Source organism: Lasioglossum baleicum, chromosome 9 (genome assembly GCF_051020765.1).
Source record: "Lasioglossum baleicum chromosome 9, iyLasBale1, whole genome shotgun sequence".
Lineage (NCBI taxonomy): Eukaryota > Metazoa > Arthropoda > Insecta > Hymenoptera > Halictidae > Lasioglossum > Lasioglossum baleicum.
In genome coordinates, this window is record NC_134937.1 from 2339312 (window position 1) to 2361639 (window position 22328).

General features: G+C 40.2%; 1 protein-coding gene across 1 annotated transcript in view; it reads left to right on the forward strand.

The window, feature by feature from the left end:
* LOC143211794 (protein Wnt-4) overlaps positions 1-22328 on the forward strand; it is a 123479-nt gene that overhangs the window by 95845 nt on the left and 5306 nt on the right. Inside the window, exons 2-6 of the mRNA XM_076429780.1 lie at positions 1090-1270; positions 13452-13575; positions 15071-15228; positions 19322-19499; positions 20951-21182. Coding sequence (XP_076285895.1) covers positions 1090-1270; positions 13452-13575; positions 15071-15228; positions 19322-19499; positions 20951-21182 — 873 coding nt within the window. The remainder of the gene's footprint in view (positions 1-1089; positions 1271-13451; positions 13576-15070; positions 15229-19321; positions 19500-20950; positions 21183-22328) is intronic.

Genomic DNA, 22328 nt, shown 5'->3' on the forward strand with positions numbered 1-22328 from the left:
ACCTAACCTCTGACCTAACTCATTCACTGTCTTCGGTGTCTCTTCTCCTAGCGTGAAAGGTTCGTGCCCGAGTTAAGAAAGAAAAAGCGCCATTCCCTGTTCCATGTCTTAATATTAATAATTGTCTGCAAATAGAAATTTCATACTTTTTTAAATTACTAAGCTGAAACTGATGTTCTTAAATCTTTTTAATATGTCCACTGTTTAAATTGTACGTACCCATTTTTGTCATAAATGCATAGTGTTATTATTAGACTGCGGATCTTTAATAAAAATTGTTTGCATGAATTGCTGGACACAGCTACCAGATAACTTATTTCACTGTCTTGTAGCTTTGTTAAGCTGTAAAAAGTATATTGATATTCTCAAATTCTTTTAATCTTGCACCTGGCAATTTTGTTATATGTATATGCATAAAATCCACAGTCTATTAATAATAATCCATACTATTGTTACAACTAGACTGCGGATCTTTATGCAAAATAAAAACGATTTCATCCCTTAACAACTTTGTTACATTAACCCCTTGCCGTACCTTTTCTTTTACAGTTACAGTGACTAGAACGTCTTTATTCCGAAAAATGTCGTTGAAGGGAAGAGATAATTTATATTTCTTGTATGGCTACATTTATTTTAATGCTTAAATATTGATGGCAAACGAATCAAATTTTATTTCATTTAAAATGAAACGCGTAACATTCAGATTTGCTAGGCTTTGTTAAAAACCTTCATCGCGAGTCAGGTTCGGCAAAGTACGGCAAGGGGTTAAAAGCAACATTACAACATTCTTCAATTTTTTAAATCTTTTACTGTTTTATATTTCAGCCAACCAATTTCTTCATAAATGCGTAAAGATGCGCAGTCTAGTTATACCAGACAGGATGAGATTTTCGTTGGGAAAACTCATCGTGATCGATGACGTTAAGTCATTACGTGACAAGAATTTATCTACGAAAATGAAATGGTATTCGATTCTATTAAATTTTCAAGTGATACCGATTTCTGTCCCCCATTTTCGTAAACTCGACGACTGTTCTTCGTTCGGGACCGTAGATAATAACGCATCGAACGCTTCCGGGATTGTTTCAGGTACCTGGGAGTGGAGCCCCGGCTGAATAGCGGATCGGCCCAGGGAAGCAGTGCCGACGGACAAGCCCAGATCGTCGGCGCGGGTGTGATCGGTCCGGCGAGCGCCGAAAAGAACTGCAAGAGCGTGCACCTGACCGCCAAGCAGCAGGCGATATGCTCCCGCTCGCCACCCGTCCTGCAGGTATTTACCTCGCGGCAGGGGCCGAAGAACCTCTCGGATTAATGCCCGGGGAAGCACGCGGCTAATTCGATTCACGAGACCCGCGCGCGAGCGAGATAGAGGAAACCGAGAAAGAGAGAACGGCGGAGGAGAGCGGAAAAAATCAGTGTGAAAGAGAAAGAGAGAGAGACAGAGAGAGAAGGATATAGGAGGAATATAATGCGGGGCAAAGGGAACGAGAGAAAGAGAGAAACGAGGAGCCGGAGTATAAACTTTGTCGGTGTAATTTTTCGTGGCGGCGAGACCGCTTTAACGCTCGAACCCGCTCCATCGACGAAGACGACGACGACGAATCGTTTCCATTTTTCTTCCCCTTTATGCGCGCGACGAGCTTTTCACGCGCATACCTTTGTGATACCCGGTGAATCGCGGGATAGAGATAGGTTGCGAGCAGGACCGGAGAGAGGCCTTAGGCCGCGTCTCCACCGGGGAGCAAGTGTGGGGGTAGCTCTTCAGCTTCGGTTCGGAATAGGGTTTACTGTCGGTAAATGTACAATGTCAATGTACAATTAACTAAAAAAATTATTTAATTATCACAGGCTTTGAAATGCACCAAAGATCCTGGATGAGAGACGTTAGTTAGGCGGCGCAGAGTGGTCTGGATCGAAGAAGTTGGTGTCATTTAGCTAAAAACTCAACTTTCTCATATCGATTTGAAACAAATTTGTATTGCTTCCTAAATGTCAATCAACCTCGAAAATGAAAAAATTAATGCAGTTTACCAAGAATTGTAATTAGGACGAATACTTAAAGGTAGACATTTAGAGATACATAATACTTTTCCCCAAAAAAGTTGCTTCTCTTCTTCGAGGTGCCCTGATCACACCACTTAATATTTCTTATTTTTTTTTTTTGTTTACGAGGAACCGCAGTCTTTTGTGTTACAAAATTAACACATTACCGACCGATGATTATTGCATGAACCTTCAATAGCAACAGCAATTTTCATTGTGAACTAACAAGTCATCCTCAATAACGTCATCTAATACTTTCATTGAAGATTGCAATGTAAAAGAAAATTTCTATGCTTTCTTTTGGTACAGCACAATTATTGAAAATCCTATTAATAGGCTTCCGGTAGGTAAAGTGTTAATATCGACACTAAAAGTTATTGTTTAAAATATGTTAAAAATTAATATTCAAAGAAACAAAAAAATTGGCCAAATTTTTTACATTTGACAAGGAATATTGAAAAGTCTTGTTTTATAACAAATTGGATCATTTTCAGCACTCTTTCCCGTATACATATAATTATGCAAGAATATTGTCCTACCTCGTCCTACTTTGCAACTTATCATTGTTCAAAGCTGTCAATGTTACTACGCGGCGAGTTTCGCTTGCGCAAAGCAGGCTCGTATGACTGATCAAATGTCTTCCAAATACGAACGTTTTTGCAATAACATTATAAGAGATAAACAGAGTAAAGATATATATGTAAATTAACTTCGATAAGGTAAGAATTACTATTTTTTTAATATTTTTGGTGAAAATTTCATTGCGATATCTCTAATAGTTCAAAAGTTATAACAAAATGACACCAACTTCTTCGATCCGGACATTCCGGACCACTGTGCTGCGTACTATGAGCCAAACCGACGAAATCTGTTTCAAAATCAAAGAACTTTCAATAGAAATGAGATTGAGCGATGAAATTTTTTTTAATGAAAGCTGAAACTTGGCAGAATATGGGAAAAATAGGGAGATTATGGTAAGAACGTTTTTTAACGTTGAGAAAATTTGTTAAACTTGCACAATTTTAAGAAAATTGTGGTTTTTCCAATACCACGCGCGGAAAAAAATTTGTTTTAACATGCGTCACATCATTTCCCGTAGATTTTTTCACGCTGATTTTAAGTAGACGTTCAAATACTTTAGTATGATTATTTTTAATGTGTTTTATATTTGAGAATACAATATTCCTTCAAACTAGTGGGTTACCAAATCATTTCAACGAAAAAATGATTTTATAAGTTGTGTTCACAAAAATCGATTTCTTGCAAAGTCCTAAGGTCGTAGACAAATTTTGAAATCAGCGTGAAAAAATCTACGGGAAATGATGTGTCGCACGTTAAAAAAAAAGTTTTTCCGCGCGTGGTATTGGAAAAACCACAATTTTCTTGAAATTGTGCAAGTTTAACGAATTCTTTCAAGGTTAAAAAACGTTCGTACCATAATCTCCATAATTATCCCATATTCTGCAAAGTTTCAGCTTTCATTTTTAAAAAATGTTATCGCTCTATCTCATTTCTATCGATAGTTCTTTGATTTTGACACAGATTTCGTCGGTTTGGCCCACTGTGCGGCGTCTCCGCCGGAGAGCAAGTTTAGGGGTATACTCCTTAAAGTATTGCGTGAATTAAAATAACGAGTGTCGAATACCCTTTAACACAATGACTTTACAAAGTATAATGTCCGAGTATCGTAAAATATTTTGAATATCGACGCAAGGGTTAAAACAATAAAGTGGGGTAAAAATTATACACTACATTGTAGATAATTTTACAAAAAATTACGTGTAAAAAGAAATCTACCAGGCGGTAGGTCGAAGAACGTAGTTCCAGGAACAGTCCTGCAAATTTCATAATATTATTTGAATTTCGAAAATCCTCTTATGAAAGTGCTGTAAAGAAAATGCAGACGAAATTTTCTCAATTTTGTGAAAGTAACAATACAATGTACTTCTTAAATGTAATGCTACGTTTCTACGAAAGTTTCCATGAAATACACTTCAGGGATGGTTTTACTAATTACACAAATATAACTTTGTACTTCAGAATTAATAGAAGCAATAGAAAAATGAAGACTTGAAACCTTGAAACAATAATTACCATGATATTTTCTGAACGTGTTAATCTTGAATGTAGGCTCGATAGTACCGCTAGGAAACAGCATAAATGTTTACCTGATTCGAGAACGAACTTGCAGTAGATAATACTCGATGGTAGAAAGCGGCAGATAGCGGAGCCAGTAAAAACATTATATCGTTTTACGCCGTGTTCGCCTAAGCGTCGACACCCGCGAATTACATAGGCGGCAGAAGGAGCATCATAAGGTTCTACTCGCTAAACTAATGACACGTATCTACATGGGAGTTACTCTCGAAAGCAGTCATTACACTTCTACCTATTTAAAAGCGAACACCTGTGCATTACACTTTCGAGAGTAGAAACTACATCGCTTTTCGGCGTAATAGCTGTTGCAGAGCGTTGCTTCCAGGCCTGCGTTCATTAGTGTAGTTCTACTCTTGAGAGTTGTTCTCGCGTGAAGATGTATCATTACTCTCGAGTGTAGAACTCTCTAGTGAACACACACCTGAGATTCAATCTCCGACAGTTTACTCTTCAACAGCGTGACGCTTCTACTGCCGAGTGCACAAGCTGGATTCTACAAGCGTTGATACGTACGTGGCATGAGCCTCGTTTGGTCGAGAACGAAAAAAAAAGACGGTCGGAACAGACTGTAGAATAACAAAGAGAATCTTAGCAGATCAAATGAACAAGGTCTTTGTGAAATAACGCGTCATCTTACGGAACTATTTCGGAAACTTTCGAATACAAAACGTTGAACAAGACATTTCAAAACAATTTTATAAAAAGAAATTGAACCGACTTCGAAAAAACGCACTAGAAAAATGCACTAAAAAGTATGAAATAATTTCCATTTAATGTATGTGAATACACACGAACTTAAATACGATACAATCTTTTCGGAGGCGGTGCAAAATTAAACATTTTCGACACTGGAAATCACGAAAATCCTTAAATTCTTCTACATGCTTTCACATATTAATGTATCTTCTATTCCCACCTACTGATTTCCAAGTCCACCATATCCCAATGAAATCATAATCAGCAACATCTGTCATTTGGAAAATTTTCAATTTTTCCGCCGCCTCCGAAAAGATTGTATTGTATTTAAGTTCCGTGTGTATTCACATAAATTAAATGGAAATTATTTCATATTTTTTAGTGCGTATTTTCGAAGTCGGTTTAATTTTATTTTATGAAATTTTTTTACTTCACACTTTTTAGTGGAACGAGCAGAATTTGTAGAACACCGTAGGATGGTTTTTCGGTCTTATTGGTTATTTGCAATAAAACGGCAAAGAATGAAAAAATACAAATACAAAATGCAGAAGGTTTCGTTCCGATTAGTCCATCCATCTCGGCGTAATCGGTGAACATATTATACATAGAAAAAAAAAAGCGAAAAAAAGGCACATACAGATCGAATTGAGTGACCTCCTCCTTTCTCGAAGTCGGATAAAAAAGTAAAACATACAAATAGTAAAGCTATCATATTCATAGAAATAAATTTTTTCGAAGGTAGCAAAGATAGGTACGACAAGATATTAATTAGACAGGAAAAATGAGTAGGTAAAATATTATGGGAAAATGAGTAGGTAAAATATTATGGGAAAATGAGGAGGTAAAATGTTATGGGAAAATGAGGAGGTGCAATTTTCATTATTTTCAACCTGTTAAACGTATTAAGAAAGAAAGTAAATGTCTATTTCGCTCCAGTTTGTTGCAATTCAGGTAGAAAATGGTTATTTTGCATAGAGATCCGCTGTCTAATAAATTTGAAGGAAAGGATAAATACGAGAAGTTAGTTCAACTGTTCTCGATCTTTCACGTGACTAGACGTTTGAGTTCAAATCTGAAGTGCTAGTTTCACCGGTACAAAATGGACGATTGTCGATGACATAAATACGTATTAAATATTTCTACGTGGACTATCTTGCACATGAAATTCACTACAAATCTACACTTTTTGAGGTTTGATTAGGATATAGAAAATAATGCGCAGTGTAGATAAATATTTCTTGGACTCGTTGATGGGTCCAAAGATTTCGCACGGACTTCGCCGAGGTTCTACACACGGATCCACATTGCCGATCCGTGAGATCGCTGAATTCACGACTTCATTTCCCGACAGCGAGTGGTCTCGGAAGGAGGTCGTCTCGTAGGGTTCACTGAAGACCCTGACTGTTGCAGAGCTGGACTATTAAATATTGCACGCGCGGCAAACGAAAGCTACAACTCGAGCCTGGCATTCCGGGAGTTCTTTAGAATCGTGCGAATCCAACCAGTGCCCTCGCGCCAACCTGCCTTAAAGGGACGTTCAATTTTCCGTCGCGATTCCGGATCGCTTTAACGACGAAAACCGAGACGAAAAACCGGATTGCAAAACATACTTCGTCGAGCCCCTAATGTTTGCTTCCTTTTGTCCACGTAATTTTCCGCGGAAAAACCACTGCAGCTATTTTAATACCTTTCTTCTCCATTTTCTCCGAAATTAACGTGTTCGTTAGCATGTTGCACATAGAGCCCTCATATTTTGCCTAAAGATAATTAACCTCGGTACACTAGCCAGGTAATTGCTGCATCAATATTCGCTGAATTAAGGTGGATCAAAACTGACACTCTATTATGAACGGAGACTTAGAGAAGACTGTAATCTTAGATATAAATTGCTGAATTAATTTTTCTATAATATCATTATTTTTTTTATTAATCTTTACGTGAAGAGCCCTAGTGCAACCAAGTAATTGCTGCATCAATATTCTTTGAATTAAATTGGATCAAAGCTGACATTCAATTATGGACAGAGACGTACAGAAGATTGCTATCTTGCATACAAATTACTGAATTAATTTTACTATAATATAAGGATTTTATTAAACTCTTGAAATTTTGGCGTTAGCATGTGTCACGTATAACCCTTACAGTTTACGTAAAGGACCCCCTAGTGTACCCAGATAATTGCTGCATCAATATTCCCTGAATTAGTGGGGATCAATGCTGACATTCAATTATGAACAGATATTTAGGAGAGATCGTACTACTAAATTAATTTTACTATAGCACAACAGTTTCATTAAACTTGAAATATAGTATAACAGGAAACATTATTAAAAGGAGAGGCTTACTTTCCAGTTGAATTAATTCTGCTGATCAAAGTTGAATTACTCAAAGGGTAGGATACGTTGATGAGTTTCATTTTTTGTTTGTGTTTTATCTATAATCTTATATTATATAATTTAAATTGTGTATTAAATAGTATACAATCAATTTTTTCTGACAAATTGAATTTATTTAACCCTTAACTGATACATTAAACTGGTACAAACTTTCACTACTGTATTATACGATAATCGCAAGTATCAAGTTTCTTAAATCACATACTTCAGGGTATCTGGTTTAATTTATACAGAATTTTAGAAAGGTCCTAGTATGATATTTCGTAATCTGAGTACACACTTGTCAGACTCGTGATGCAAGTTTCGTACAAGGTCTGCCAAATATTGTTGCTAATTCATTTAAACCGGAATAAAATTCTATTTTCTTGTCAATACACAGCCATTAGAAAATACACACAGTAGATATCAATATTCATTTTCTTCCAGAAAACGACAGAGATATTCCAATGGTCGTACCCATAGAATAAACCGTAGCAGTTAAGGGTTAATTTAATTATACGAACAGTATGGTTGCTCCAAGACAAAAATCCGAGAGCGTCTTCCGAGAGAGCGATTCGTTCCCTGCCTACGATTCGTCGTGGGCTGTTTCGTCTCGGCGAAGGAAACGCACGGGTTTAACGTTCCCGAAAATCGCGTTTACCTTTCCCTAATGCACAAATCTTGTCTTGGGGATGGGGGGATGGGGGCACGTCTAGAAACCGGTGCCTAGGTAAACTCGAGGCCTCGGGCCTCGATATCTCTTTGAACGAAGCCGACCGGCATCGCTTTTCCGAGTCCCGGTTACCGACAAAAGACCGGCTATGAATATTCATAATAAGCCCGAGAGATCCCAGCCCACCGCGAGCTTTAATTCCGAACGATCAAACCGGATACGTCGAACATCCTCGAACGGGATGAGGGCCGAAGAGGGGAACCGAGTCGCGCCGATTTATTGTCGCGTTTGCATTAAAATTTCAAGATGACCCGATTGACGTGCCACACACTTCGTGCCGCCATTCAACGGGCATCGGCATCTTATTGGCCCCGTTCCTTCTTTCGTTCATTCAAGTATTCGATTTCTCTGTGCAAGATGTTTCTGCAATTAGGGAACAAGCTTTTCTCGAGTGCGCCAGATGAAACGTAACATAAATTACAGTTTGCCGAAACGAAAGACGCTCGTTGCCGTCGCAAAAAACTGGAAAAAATTCACGTCTTTGTTAACACATTACCGACCGGTGATTATTGCATAATTTTGAAAAATCTATGGACATGGCTAAACACTTTTTAATGAAACCTTCAATAGCTACAGCAATTGTTCATTGTGAACTAACAATTCACCCTTAATAACGTCATCTAATAGTTTCATTTGAGATTGCAATGTAAAAGAACATTTCTATGCTTTCTTTTGGTACAGCACAATTATTGAAAGTCCTATTAACAGGCTTCCCGTAGGTAAAGTGTTAATTATACATTATTAAACCTTTGCACTCGAATGCTAACTCTGGGGCGTCAGTCAGAATTGCCATATCATTATTTGAAACAGTTTCTAAATTATTTAATTCTTCTGTATTCTAGAAATTGCTGAAAATCAAATTGTGTGAGAAAACAGGATCAATGTCATGTGAACAGTGTAAAAGAACCACGCGCGGCAGAAGTGAAACTTCATTGCAGTCTAGTAACGTTTAGGAGTAAATTAAGATTGGAAATGGTAAATAATCCTAATGAAGCGACGACAAGATCAGGAACAACTCTCGATGCAGTATTTGCAAAACTTTGGGACTTTGTTTGGACTAGTTAGGAGGTAAGCATACTAAAGTCCCTACTCCTAGCAGATGAGCGGGGTACAGGGGGCACGTAAAAGTCTCCTTTTTCGGATTTACCCCTTATATCTCGGAAACTATGTGTCCTAGCGATAAGACGATTCTATACAAAATTAAAGCTGACAAAATGTACCATAAGATTGATTCCATTCAGTTTTTCGCTATCTCGCATAGTTTCCGAGATATCCGCGCTCAATGTTCACTAATTGTGCTAAAGAGTTAGTGAACTTTGAGCGCGGATATCTCGGAAACTATGAGAGATAGCGAAAAACTGAATGAAGTCAATCTTGTGGTACATTTTGTCAGCTATGATTTTGTATAGAATGGTCTTATCGCTAGGACACATAGTTTCCGAGATATAAGGGGTAAATCCGAAAAAGGAGACTTTTACGTGCCCCCTGTACCCCGCTCACGTCCTAGGAGTGGGGCCTTTTAGTATGTTTACCTCCTAACTAGTCCAAACAAAGACACAAAGATAAAAATTCTGTTCCTTCCATTTTCCTCTACAACTTTTCGTTGATTGGACTAGATATAAATATTCATGATTCAATTTTGTCTAAATGTCTTGCAAATACTCCATCGAGAGTTGTTCCTGATCTTGTCGTCGCTTCATTAGGATTATTTACCATTTCTAATCTGAATTTACTCCTAAACATTACTAGACTGCAAGAAGTTGCACTTCTGCCGTGCGTGGTTTTCCACGCGTATGTTTTTTTTAGGCATGATGTTAGATCACCAGCTGAATAAATAAGGTTGAGGGGGTAATATTAAATAAATACCAAAATGGGTAGTAAATGTTACATTTTTTCTGAATATAAAGGAATGCATGGAGAAATTAGTGTTTCCGACACTAAATCCAATAGTGGTAGATTTGCTGGCATTTCCGGATATTTGAATCCATTGAATTTCGCGAGATTAGGGATGTGATTGCGACTGAGAGATTTGTTACAACACTTGCATATCACAATACTAGTAAGATCCACGTCCGAATCGACGCTTCGCAGTAATTCTTCGTAATTTTGGTTGCGACATTTCAAGCCACTTTGAAACCACAAACAATCACAAAGATAACACACAAAACCAAACGTATTGTCTATGAATTTTTTTTAAATTCTTTATGAATGATTCGATGAGCATTGAAATCCGTATATGGCGTATCGATCGAATCAAAAGTGTCCATAGTTAAACATGGCGCAGTGACTGAATGTGAAAAACAGACATCAGCGCTCGCTTTTGTATTTCTGTATTTGACAAACTGTGTGTTTAAAAACGTACGGTTTAACATAATAAACGTTGCATTGACATTGTATATGTCCCTGCTAGCGGGGTTGCCTCCAACTTTTTCTATAAGAACCCTACATCTCTCGATATTTAAGAAACTGTATGCCTCTTGACAGTTCTCGCGGCTCCGCTCGAAAGCGGATCAGCTAACCATCCACATCACTTCCGTTACGCATTTTCCTGTCGCGAATTCCATGACGCGAAATTAGCCACTTAACGCTTAGACTCTGCCAAAAGAAGTTTCACTTCAGAAAGATTACATAGAATAAAAAAGTTTTAGGTTGAAAATTGCTTCGAGTCCAAATGGTTAATTAGAAATTATACATTATTAGTTTTAGGGGAATTTGGGATCGTAGCAATCGAAACTGTCTTTGTAAAACAACGCTAAGAAATTAAAATTTTGGTATTTGATCTTAGCATTCATTTGTTGTGCTTTACATTTGTTTTAAGCAAACTTTATTTAAAGAGCTTCTTTCTCTTCGACGAATACGAATTAAGCACAAAAGCAATTAAGAGTGCCTGACGATCTGCTACGGAGACTGCCGAGTGGAAGTATTGAAGTGGAATTTGAGCAGTCTCGTGGAATCTCGGTTGTCTCTTGTTTGAAAAATACAGCTTCCAGATCTCCGAGATAGAAAATGACACGTTATACATATACAAGGTGGCCGGCCGAGTTTGTCACCTGGAAACATTCTCCTTTCTTCCGAGATCGGAACTAATCCCATAAAACTCTTACACAGCGGGAATCATGCAAAATGACACCTATTCGAGATCATTCTTCACGTTCTTTGAAACCGAAAAGAGCCCATAATCTCGGTCTCGAAAGATTCTGAAATACCAGCCTTAAACAAAATGATTATCTTCACTGACAGAATTGGTAAACATTTTTCCTCGAAGAGGAATATATTTGCAAGTTTAATCTCATGCGGAATTGTATATCATCGAATTAAATAATGATACGCAGGTGTCTCGCTTCTCACAAGTCACGATTTAGAAGAGATGTCATTATAAATGCCACGGCTATTAACTGAATGGACACAGGCACACGGGCCGTGATTAATATTAATGGCCGAGATAACATTGATTCCAAATACCTATTAGCATAATTGTTCCGTTAGAGGAAACTGATTACACATTATAGTTACTCCCTGACACCGATCTAATTAACCGGAGCTCAATATTAGGCGCACGAACTCAATAATTGAAGACGCATCTAACGCGTGCTGAATCCCTGGCATTGATAAAGTCGCGTTCACACTTACAAGGGAAGGATCCCAAGTGTACGAATTCAATTTTGATGATCATTCGTGAGACGATGGTATATGGATCCCTAATGACGTCTGCAAAATATTAGGTATAGTTACTCAATAGTTTTAAAAATATAAACAATTGAAACTTCGAAAATATCAACAAGGTATGAAAGTTTAAGTATTTATATCTTTAAAACTATTGAGTAACTACACCTAATATTTTGCAGACATCATTAAGGATCCATATACATCGTCTCACAAAAAATTATCAAAATCGAAGTCGGGCACTTGGGGTCCTTCCCTTGTTAGACTGCCATGTTAAATCAATCTTTAAACTGAACGACAAAAGAACTTTTACTAATGTCCGGTAGATTCGGGAAAACAAAAGTTCTGGGACGAGTAAACCACAAATTTTTGCGAGGGACAATAAAACATGATAAAGCTCTTACAATTTAATCCAGTCAACGAAAAGTTGTAAAGGGAAATGGAAGGAACACAATTTTCAACTTTGGGTCTTTGTTTGGACTAGTTAGGAGGTAAATATACAAAAAGTCCCCACTCCTAGGAGGTATATCTCGGAAACTATGCGTCCTAGCGATAAGACCATTCCATACAAAATTAAAACTGACAAAATGTGCCACAAGATTGATTCGATTCAGTTTTTCGCTATCGCGCATAGTTTCCGAGATATCCGCGCTCAAAGTTTTTTTTTTGTGCTGAAGAGTTAGCTAGTTAACTTTAACTAGTCCAAACAAAGTCCCAAAGTTAAAAATTGTGTTCCTTCCATTTCCCTCTACACCCCCCTTATGAGCATTCATTGACTGGACTAATTAGCTAGTTTCTAAAAACGAAGACTGTTGGCGTGGGAAATAAAATACCACTTGATTCCATTTCTTTAAAATTCGTCTATGACAATAGAAAATTACACCGACACTTATAGTCTAGTAATAAGTAGACAGCGGATCTACGAATATGCAAAATAAAAATTTTCAATTAATATGTTTAATGGGTCAATAATAATATGACAGCAGTTTTAAATTCTTCTAACGTTTTACTGTTTTAAATTACACCTACTCGTTTTTGCCAGAAATGCATAAAATCCGCTGTCTAGTGATGTTAACTCTTCGATTCGCCACGTTGCCCACATATTACAGTAAGCGATAAAATTGTTAGAGTGTTGCATTACATTTGCATAGATTGATCGATCCATATTAAAACAATAAATTGTTCAATGAAAACTTGCTATTCTGAATTCTTATTTCATGGAGTTAATGCTTGTGAGTTGTAAATGTACGCTACTGTGCTGAAGAAAGAAGCACCCAGTATAATTATAAGATAAATATAATGACAAACAATATCTTTATATAAAAATCGTATTGTACAATGATGAATTTATTGCATTTAAACGATAATCCGCAATAACATATACATATGTACATATATTCTCAGAACTATTCAATTAAACAGCGGAATTCTTTCTCAAAACTGACTGTGTTCTTATTTGATTTTTTACGCTTTTCTATGAAATGTGGCCGGGTGCTTCTTTCTTTTGCACAGTAGTGTACATTTAGTAATACTGCTGTGGCTCTAATCATTTGAGTACTGTGTATACGTACGAAATTAATCTCGAAGAGAATTCTCGCGATGGTCCGGAAGACGGCGAGGACCTCGAGGAGATAAGCAGAGTGATTTGTCTAACCGCGGGTTTGTTTTAAAAACAACGGGGTCTGGCGGTCGACGAGCTAACAGAACACCGGTAAACCGTTCCCAAGTGAACCCGCCACTCAATTTTCCTTTCCATTCACGGCTTTCACGGTCTTTACTTTCAGGCAGTCAGCGCGGGCGCGAGATTGGCCATAGAGGAGTGTCAGCACCAGTTTAGATCAGCCAGATGGAATTGTTCCATCAGCCCGGAAAATCCGGAGAACGTTTACGGCGGCGTGATGCTAGTCAGTAAGTAGACACGCGGCTTCTACCAATCTTCGACGAGCCACCAACCAAATCCTTGATAACGTCGGAAGTTCCCACGACTGTTGAAGATGCGCGCGATCGACCACGAGCGTCTTTGATTGAACAGTAGCGTTCCACAATATGTACAAGGTTGCTTCGCTAGCATATTTTTGCGATCGGAGAAAAATAAATTAAAAAAATAAATCAATCTCTACAGAATAACAAAACGATGAATATTCAAGAAATTAGTTGCTTCAACATCGCACGTTGTGCTCTAAAAATGAGTTAATATTGGAACTCGATACAGAAAACTGGAAAAGACAGACTAAACAGAAGGCAGACGTTTTTGTAAATAATCAGAATAATTCTTGGATCTTTTAAGAAACTACAATTTCCGGTTTTATGTTACTTGACATTTTATTCGATGCACCATTGACTATTCAAAAAATTTTGTTTTATAAAAGTACTTACTATTCAGAAGCTGCAAATATAATGAAGTAAAAATATAAAACAATAAATTGTTCTTAACGATAAACCTGCCGAGCACTGAAAACGACTGAAAGAGATCGACACGTGTTGCTTTACCAGAATAACGAGATTGAGTCCATCCTGATTCTTAAACAATTTGTTTGCGACTGACGCTGTTATTATATTGTAAAGAAAGAAATTACAGGATTTTTGTCCCTTTGTTTCCATTGCACTTTTATACCAATAAATATTTACCTTAATTTAATGAGTTATATGTCATTTTAAAGCTTGTTTTACGCTCTATTCAATTATGCTTTTGATATTTAATTTTATTCAAATTTTTATTAAATTATATTTTATTTCAGGATGTCAACACGCGAGTTTCGCATTATTTTCCTCTATGAGTTCAAACTATTACCTTCGCCCCATAATTTATATTAACATCCTGAAATAATAAAGCCAAATAATTTGATAAAAATTTGAATAAAATTAAACATCAAAAGCATAATTGAATAAAGCGTAAAACAACCTTTAAAACGACATAAACTCATTAAATTAAGGTAAGTATTTATTGGTATAAAATTGCAATTAAAACAAAGGAACAAAAATCCTGTAATTTCTGTCTTTACAACCTAATACATTTGGAGTTAAAACGTTGTAAACTATTTGCCCAGATACAGTTCACCAGACTCTCACAGATAGACAGAACATCCGTTGCAATTACGTATTAATAAACATTCCACTTAATTTCCTCCGCGAATGCGGCTCGGTCGAAGCACGTTGTCAAGGATTGGTTTAAAAAACGGGATCCTTCTCGCGGCGAGTCTGAAATAATTTTAATTAAAACTAATTCCCCGAAAGAGTAAGGGAAGTGTAGAAAGAGGGAGAGAGGGGGGAGAGGAAAAACGAGAGAGAACGCGGAGTCTGCGTTCTGTTTCGTAATCACGGTCCGCGCCGTTAAGGTCGGCGGCGGGTCGAAGAAAATGGAAAAACTTCTCGGCAGCGACAAAATTCTGGTGCATGTTCGCAGACAGTCGCGAGGCAGCGTTCGTGTATGCAATATCAGCGGCGGGGGTGGCTTACAGCGTCACCAGGGCCTGTTCCAGGGGCGAGCTCACCGATTGCTCCTGCGACAACCGGGTCAGGACACGCCGGCCGAATTATTGGCAATGGGGCGGTTGCAGCGAGGTAATTTCACTTCCCCGGCGCCGCCTATTTGTATTTTCGTTGTTCTTTGAAGAATAAGGACGCAACTAACTGCCCCCCGTAAATTAGGATTACTTCGCTCTTTGGCCAGGCTTACTCCGCCTCCGTCTACGTCTCCGTTCTCCCTTCTGTGCCGTCCCCTGTTCTATTCAATTGTGTGATCGCGTTCCTCTTTCTTTCCTCTCCTTTCCTTCTCGCTTGATCGAAATAAATCCACGGCCAAATCTTATTTCCCGCCATAACAAGCTTAATCTTCTTAAACGGCGGATATTCGCTCCGTAAACAATTACTACGATTTTTTGCGCGCATGTACAGAAAGCACGTTTTCATCCGTTAAGTTCTAAAAGCGGCGTAGCTCTTCTAATTGCCAACATTTAACCATTTGACAAATGAGACTTGCTCTTCTAATAGAAGATGAGAGAACGTTTCAGAGTTAGCGCAATACGTTCCTTGACATTTGTTTGTTTGTACCGCGTGAAATGTATGCAGATTTATCGTATTCTTTGCTTAGACACTAATTTTACATATCAACATAATGATATGTATTAAAGTCCACAATATACTAGCAACTATTTAAACTGCATCTCGCCGTGATGCGAGATCTTCTGATATTAGAAATCAACAGACAAAGTTCTTTCGTTGCCCAGAAAATTTATCACAGCAGGAATAACATAAATTATATTAATGTTTCTTGACGCGAACATTTACTCACATTTTTAAATTTGTAGATGGCAAGATCGCGCGAAGCTCCGCAGCTGGTAAATTGTATCCAAAAGCCGACGCGCGACAGAGAATTCTTCGAGTTGTTGCACAACATTCGCTAATTAAACGCGAAGTCGTAGACGGGTCAATTACCGGCAGAACTGCCAACGTCGAGCGTCGCGTAACAGGGGCCCGCGAATTCTCAATCAGCGGTCTTTCTCGCATCAATTGTAAATCAATCCGACCTCCATCGCGATCCTCTCGCCGCGTCTCGTCTAATCGTATCGGCGAGAGAGTTGCCAGAGTTAATGAAATTCCGTTCCGCCGACAAACGACGATTATTTTGCACCCTTTTCCGGCCGAGCGAGGTAGGAGAAACGTAACAGTATCCTCTCGTTTGTGCGTGGGCGCGCACGCCACGCGAGTTAAGGGGGACCAACCCCTACGCCCGATACAGAGAACAAAACTGGTACCTCTTTCTCAGAAGCTGTTCATACTAGCCTCTGCAAGCCTTTGCTTGTTATTTGATCTCCATATACGCCTCTGCATTTCAACGAGCTCGTTCCTTCGACTCTCGACTGCTATTCTTCCCCGTGTTAACCCCACAACAGTAAGTCTAAACAATTTCCTTCGATCAAATTCTCCTCACTACATCAAATTATGCCCACCGCAGTCAAATTGCTTCCCAAAAGAAGAGAAGAAGATGCTACGTTCTTTTCGCGATTTTCCAAATTTTTTTATCAATCGTCCAGCGATTTAACACTTAGAAAAATAACAGGAACGTGCCCTGCAATTTCTGCGCGCAATTTTATATGAAATCGTGTTTGGGATTCTTGGTTCGAGCAAACCTGGATAGAGAAGGTGGGGGGAGAAAGCGGTTCTGAAGATGCTGTACGTTTTCCCGTGTCTACGCGACCCTCTTAAGCACTGGCGGGGGAAGCACTGCCCTGCACGGGCATCCCCAATTTGTCGTCTCGATCTCTCCACGGTCGGTCGACGTAAACCTTAACCCTGGACGAAGACAAAGCTCGTCCTGTAAACGGATGCATTTCATGCGTACGGCTGACCCCTTGTAGACATTGCTAGCTTACAAGGGGATTTACGGGGGCTAAGCTTGTTAAGTTGCAACAACCTCCCGCCCACCACCTGCCCCCGACCCCTCCCAGCCGCCCCGCGCATATCGGCCACGTAACTTGCACGTTAGCGATGCACACGGACGTAAATACGTGGCCAGTTTCTCTGGACGAACCAGAAGATCTATAATGGAGGGTGAACGGCGCGGCGCACAGTGTTATTTCTGGTTTTCTTTTTGTGTTTAAAACGAAAATATTTTTTACATTGTTAATTTTTTTGTCTAATTATACTGGTTATTTCGATCAATCTGATTATACGATTTGAAAATAAAATGCAACGGTTCAATTTTAAAGAATACACCTTTATTAATCAATTATAATATCCAGTGGCGCACCCAGGATGTAATCTTGGGGGGGCCGAGTTGAACCCAGACCTAGGTTTTGCGTGATGACCTTTTTTTTAAACCAAAATATCTATCAACGGTACCCAGGGCTATTCCGCGATTTTAATTTTGGAAGCTGAATATTTTTTTCTTGGTGGGGGACTTGGCCCCCTGGCTCCCCCCCTGGGTGCGCCACTGATAATATCATCACCATTCTTTTCTACAATTAGAAAAGAGTGGTGACTATATAATATTTTTTTTTACACTCCGCCGTGCAGCACACTTTGTTTATTGTCCCAAAACGTGATTGATCCACAAACAGTTCTAGGCCAGAAGCGAGCGTGTTTCCCGCAATCTTGCTGGCAGGAACGGTCGTTTATAATTTCTAAAGTAGAGCTAAACGGAAGCGAATTAAACCCACCCATAAACCGTCCACTAACCGATAAAATCTGATTTGAAATTCCTTAAAATCCACTCTACAACACCTAAGAGTGCCAGGCGACCAAGCGGGCGTGTTTCCTAAATTCTTCCCGAGATTGTCGGGACCCAAGGGTTCGTTCATCCCGTCACCCAATCAGTCTTATTGTCAGTTCCAATCGGTCACGGGCGTGTAAACGATTTCCAAGGTAGACGCGGTGTATGCAGACTTATCGACGAGCGTTACGGGACTTCCATTCGTTAAACCTGGTCCGGGTCGGCTGGGAGAGACGAGAGAGTCGGTAAACATCATTATCTCTAGAATCTGTCAGCGGGCCCCGTCCGAGACATTTGTCCCAGGGGATCACCCTTGTTAAGGAGTCACACGGTGGCTGTCGACGCCACAGAGAAACTGGATACACGAGCCGAACCGCAAAAATGGCGGGTCCGCGACTCGCACCGTAATCCCGAACGCGATACCCGCCACTTTCCCCGGCGCTTTTCCACGTGACTTCCACGAGCACGTGTCCCGGCTATCTTTTCCTCTCTTTTCCCTGCTTTTCCCTCTTTTTCTGCCCCCCCCCCCTCCCTCCTCCTACGCCGAGGAGCTATACGCGCACCTCTGTTGTCTTTTCTCACGCTGGCTTCTCTTGTTCCTCCGTACCACTTTTTTTCCTACTTTTTCCTTGCAGCTTGGTTTTCTCTTCGTCCTCTTGAATTACGGTGTTCGATGCATTGGATGATCGCAAAAGATCGTGCCTTTATAAATCGCTCATTTTGAAATATCGCACCGTTTTCGTTCTATTTTCATATGAGGCACGAACACCTCTGCGATCGTCCGATTTCTTTTTTGTGATTAATAATTACAGGACTCCCTTGGAATGCGTCCGAGTTCGATCACGATGTGGCGACTTTGTTCGTTTTCTGCGAGCAAAATGTGGATTCGAATCGCGAAATTGATTCTTCGGGAATTTGATATTGAATAGATAGAAATTTATTTTCAGGTTCTTTCGTGATTGAATGTTCGTTTCTAGTTTGTGCTGTGGAATGACGAGTTTTAGATGTTGTATTGACATACAGCGTATACGTCTTGTCAAGTAAGAGCATGATTAATAGACTACGGATTGTACGCATTTCCGAATATGCTGAGTAGTTCGATTGCAAAACAGTAAAAGCGGTTAACGAAATCAAAAATACTATTGTACTATCAAGGAAGGAAACAAATGCCTGTGTACATCGTGTACCGTGCAATTCATCCAGACAATTTTTCTTTCACAAAAAAATCCGTAGTCTAGTAATAGTGCGAAATATGTTTCTAATTTTTATTGCGATTGGTTGCGAGATTAGGGCGGCGGCTTCGCGGGACAGCCTGTGGCAGAAAGAAGAGGCCGCCTTCATTTGTTTCCCGTCGGGATCGTGGGAACCGTTCGGCCGTGTGCCGGGGATGCATTTTTTCCTGCGGTTCGTTCGGTATCACGATAGTCCTCGTTTTCTGCGCAGGACATACACTTCGGCGAGAAGTTTTCGCGAGAGTGGTCCGACGGCGGCGAGGAGCCCGTGAAAGACGGTGTCCTGCACGGGCCGAAAGGGCTGGCTGGCCAGCTGATGAGGAAGCACGATAGCGAAGCTGGCAGGCGCGCCGTCCGCTCGAGAATGCAACGCGTGTGCAAGTGTCACGGTGAGCCATTAATGCATCCCGCAGATAAGAACCTACCCGCTATCTGCTCTCTTATTTTTCACTCTGCCCGCTTAACGACTTAGGACCTCACCTATCCCCTGTCACCCTTTCTCGAAGCGCGCACGCTGGATCCGAGAGGATAGATAGATGTCCTCCAAGGATCACCCCGTGCGACTCGAAAACAAAAGAGTTCGTGACCAATGAGTAAACAGATAACACGCTTTTATTCCTCCGGTCGACGACTTAAGCGAGTAGACTCGTTTCTCCAGGATTGCAAGGATGCGCGTTCTCACTTCTCGATAATAAATACAAGAATGGAGTTTTCCAGTAGTGAAAAACGCTAGTCGAAAGTCCTATTTTTTCGTTTACGAGGCGTAATTTGCATTATATGAAGGGTGCGCATCCCGCACTCTTGCAATTCTGAAAACGAGTCTAAAGACAGACCAGCCCTTAGACACGATTGCTCACAGACCCATTGGACATGACACTCTGATGATTTTACACCAAACAAAGTGCATCTTCAGAGCGCAGAGTACGATTACAGACACGTAGGAGCTGACACTCGAGCTTCGAATACAGAACACGAGGCGAGGCCATAAGATCCTGTGGAAACATATCGTGCACTATCAGCTGCGTCTCATAATATCTGCTCGTAGAACGTAAACACCTGGACATCCATTGTAAGTCGAAGGATTTCTGAACATAGGATTAACAGCAACACTCTTGAGACGTTCCAGTTGTCCAGATTTCTAGTAGCACTGAAAGATACTGAACGATTTGCTTGGGAGTCACAAGATGTGTAATTACCTTGGGGTTTCTAGCCAGCTGAACCTTTGACATCCAGCCACACTCCTCTGAAATTCTTGAGGACCTCTCTGTGTGTGTCCTTGTTCTGGCATCTTCTCGAGTCGCTTAGTGTAGCAGCAATACATATACCGTTCCTAGAACATCGAAAGGGTCTTTCAGTAAGAGCGATAGAACTTTAAATTGAAATAAAACGAAAAATACGGAAGATGATCTAGTACTCACTGCTTTATTTTAAAGTACATTCGAGATGGCATAGTACATGAAATACATCGTTGAATTTCGATATCAATAGAGCGATAAATTTTAATCATTTCAAGGCGTTGAGCAACTGAGTATCTATCCATGATGACTTGCCGAGCATTGCTGAATACAAATAACATGTGACACTAACAATTGAATAACGAACACGGCGGCTGTGACAATTGAAAGATCTATCGCTCTTGTCGGAGGACCCTTTACAAGTAAAATCAACGTTGCTCGTCTCTAGCAAGCCTCCAGTCAGTTTTCGCGAGCAACTATGTCGATCTTCATAGACGCACCTCGTCCGTAACCGTATCCCGGCAAGGTTAATCTCCATGGGACTAGAAGTTTCTGTTCTAGCTGGTTGCACATATTGACCGGGCCGGAATTTTCTACTGCCACAGGTATGTCGGGCTCGTGCAGCGTACGCGTCTGCTGGAGAAGACTGCCAGCGTTCAGGGTGGCCGGTGCAGCTCTTGCAGCGTTGCACGAAGGTGCAGCCCTGGTACGACTGGCGCAACGCGGCGGAAGAAGACCAGCGAGGCTGAGGCCAGCTCGTCCGGATCTGAAGCGACCGAACAAGACCGACCTTGTGTACCTCGAGGACAGTCCGGACTATTGCGAGAAAAATATCACGTGAGACATCCGCTGATTTTCTACACTCTATCCTCCCGCAAAATCACGTTCTACCTAGTCCACGTTCGAAACAGAGAAAATATTTATTTAAAATGAACTACCATCTCCAAAGTTTTAACCGCAGAGAAATAAATTTATTGACTCTTTACAATCTCGATAATCGTAAATTAAAAATATTAGAACCCGTCATTGTGACGGGTCCCGTAAACCTAGTGTAAGGTAACAGCGCCAGTCACTGGCGACCACCAGGACAGTTAACGTGTTAAATTTGAAGCCTGTTGGGATATTGGAGGCTTTAGACAATCGAGGTCCTACTGTATTCTATTTTGGAGACGTTTTTGGCTATACGTAGCCTGTTAAGGAGGTAAACTCTAGAGTCCAGGATTGTAAGGGTGCGGGATGCCTCGTTTCTCGATAATGCAAAGATGGGGTTTTTCAGTAGTCCAAAGCACTAGATAAAAGATTAACACTGAACCTACCGAGTACTAAAAACGATCAAAATGTTTCATCTTAGAAAAATGACCAGGTTCTATTTATTTAGATTTTGTGCGATTTTGATTACGATATGTGCTTGGATAAAGAGATCTATCGAATCTGTTTCCATGTAAGCAACTGCATAATTTCAATAATTGTAAGATGAAAAATATAAAACCGGTCATTTGACCGGCAGTGCCAAGTTTAGTGCCGCGATCGCCCTCAAAAGTCCTATAGTTTTGGGAAAAATAAATTATTCGGAAGCATAAAGCTGCGACAGCTACTCTCGGCGCCTCGCAAGAAGTCCCCTGGCAGGAATTCGAAAGGAATGCGGCGGCAAGCCGTCTGATTGGGTCATTCCACTGGCACTTTTGGTTCTAGCCGAATTATTGGCTAAAGCGTGTGACGTCACGGCCTAACCATTGGCTGCGAGCGAGGCCCATCTTTGCCCCTGTGTCGTCTCGAGGGACTTCTTGTGAGGCACGGAGAGTACATGCTGCCGAATAACGCAAATTGCGCCTCGTAAACGTAATATTGTAATAATAGATTGATCTTCTATCTAGCGCGTTTGACTACTGAAAAACCCCATCTTTGCATTATCGAGAAATGAGAAGAGGCATATCCCGCACCCTTGCAATCCTAGAAACGAGTCTACCTCCTTAAAGAAAGTTG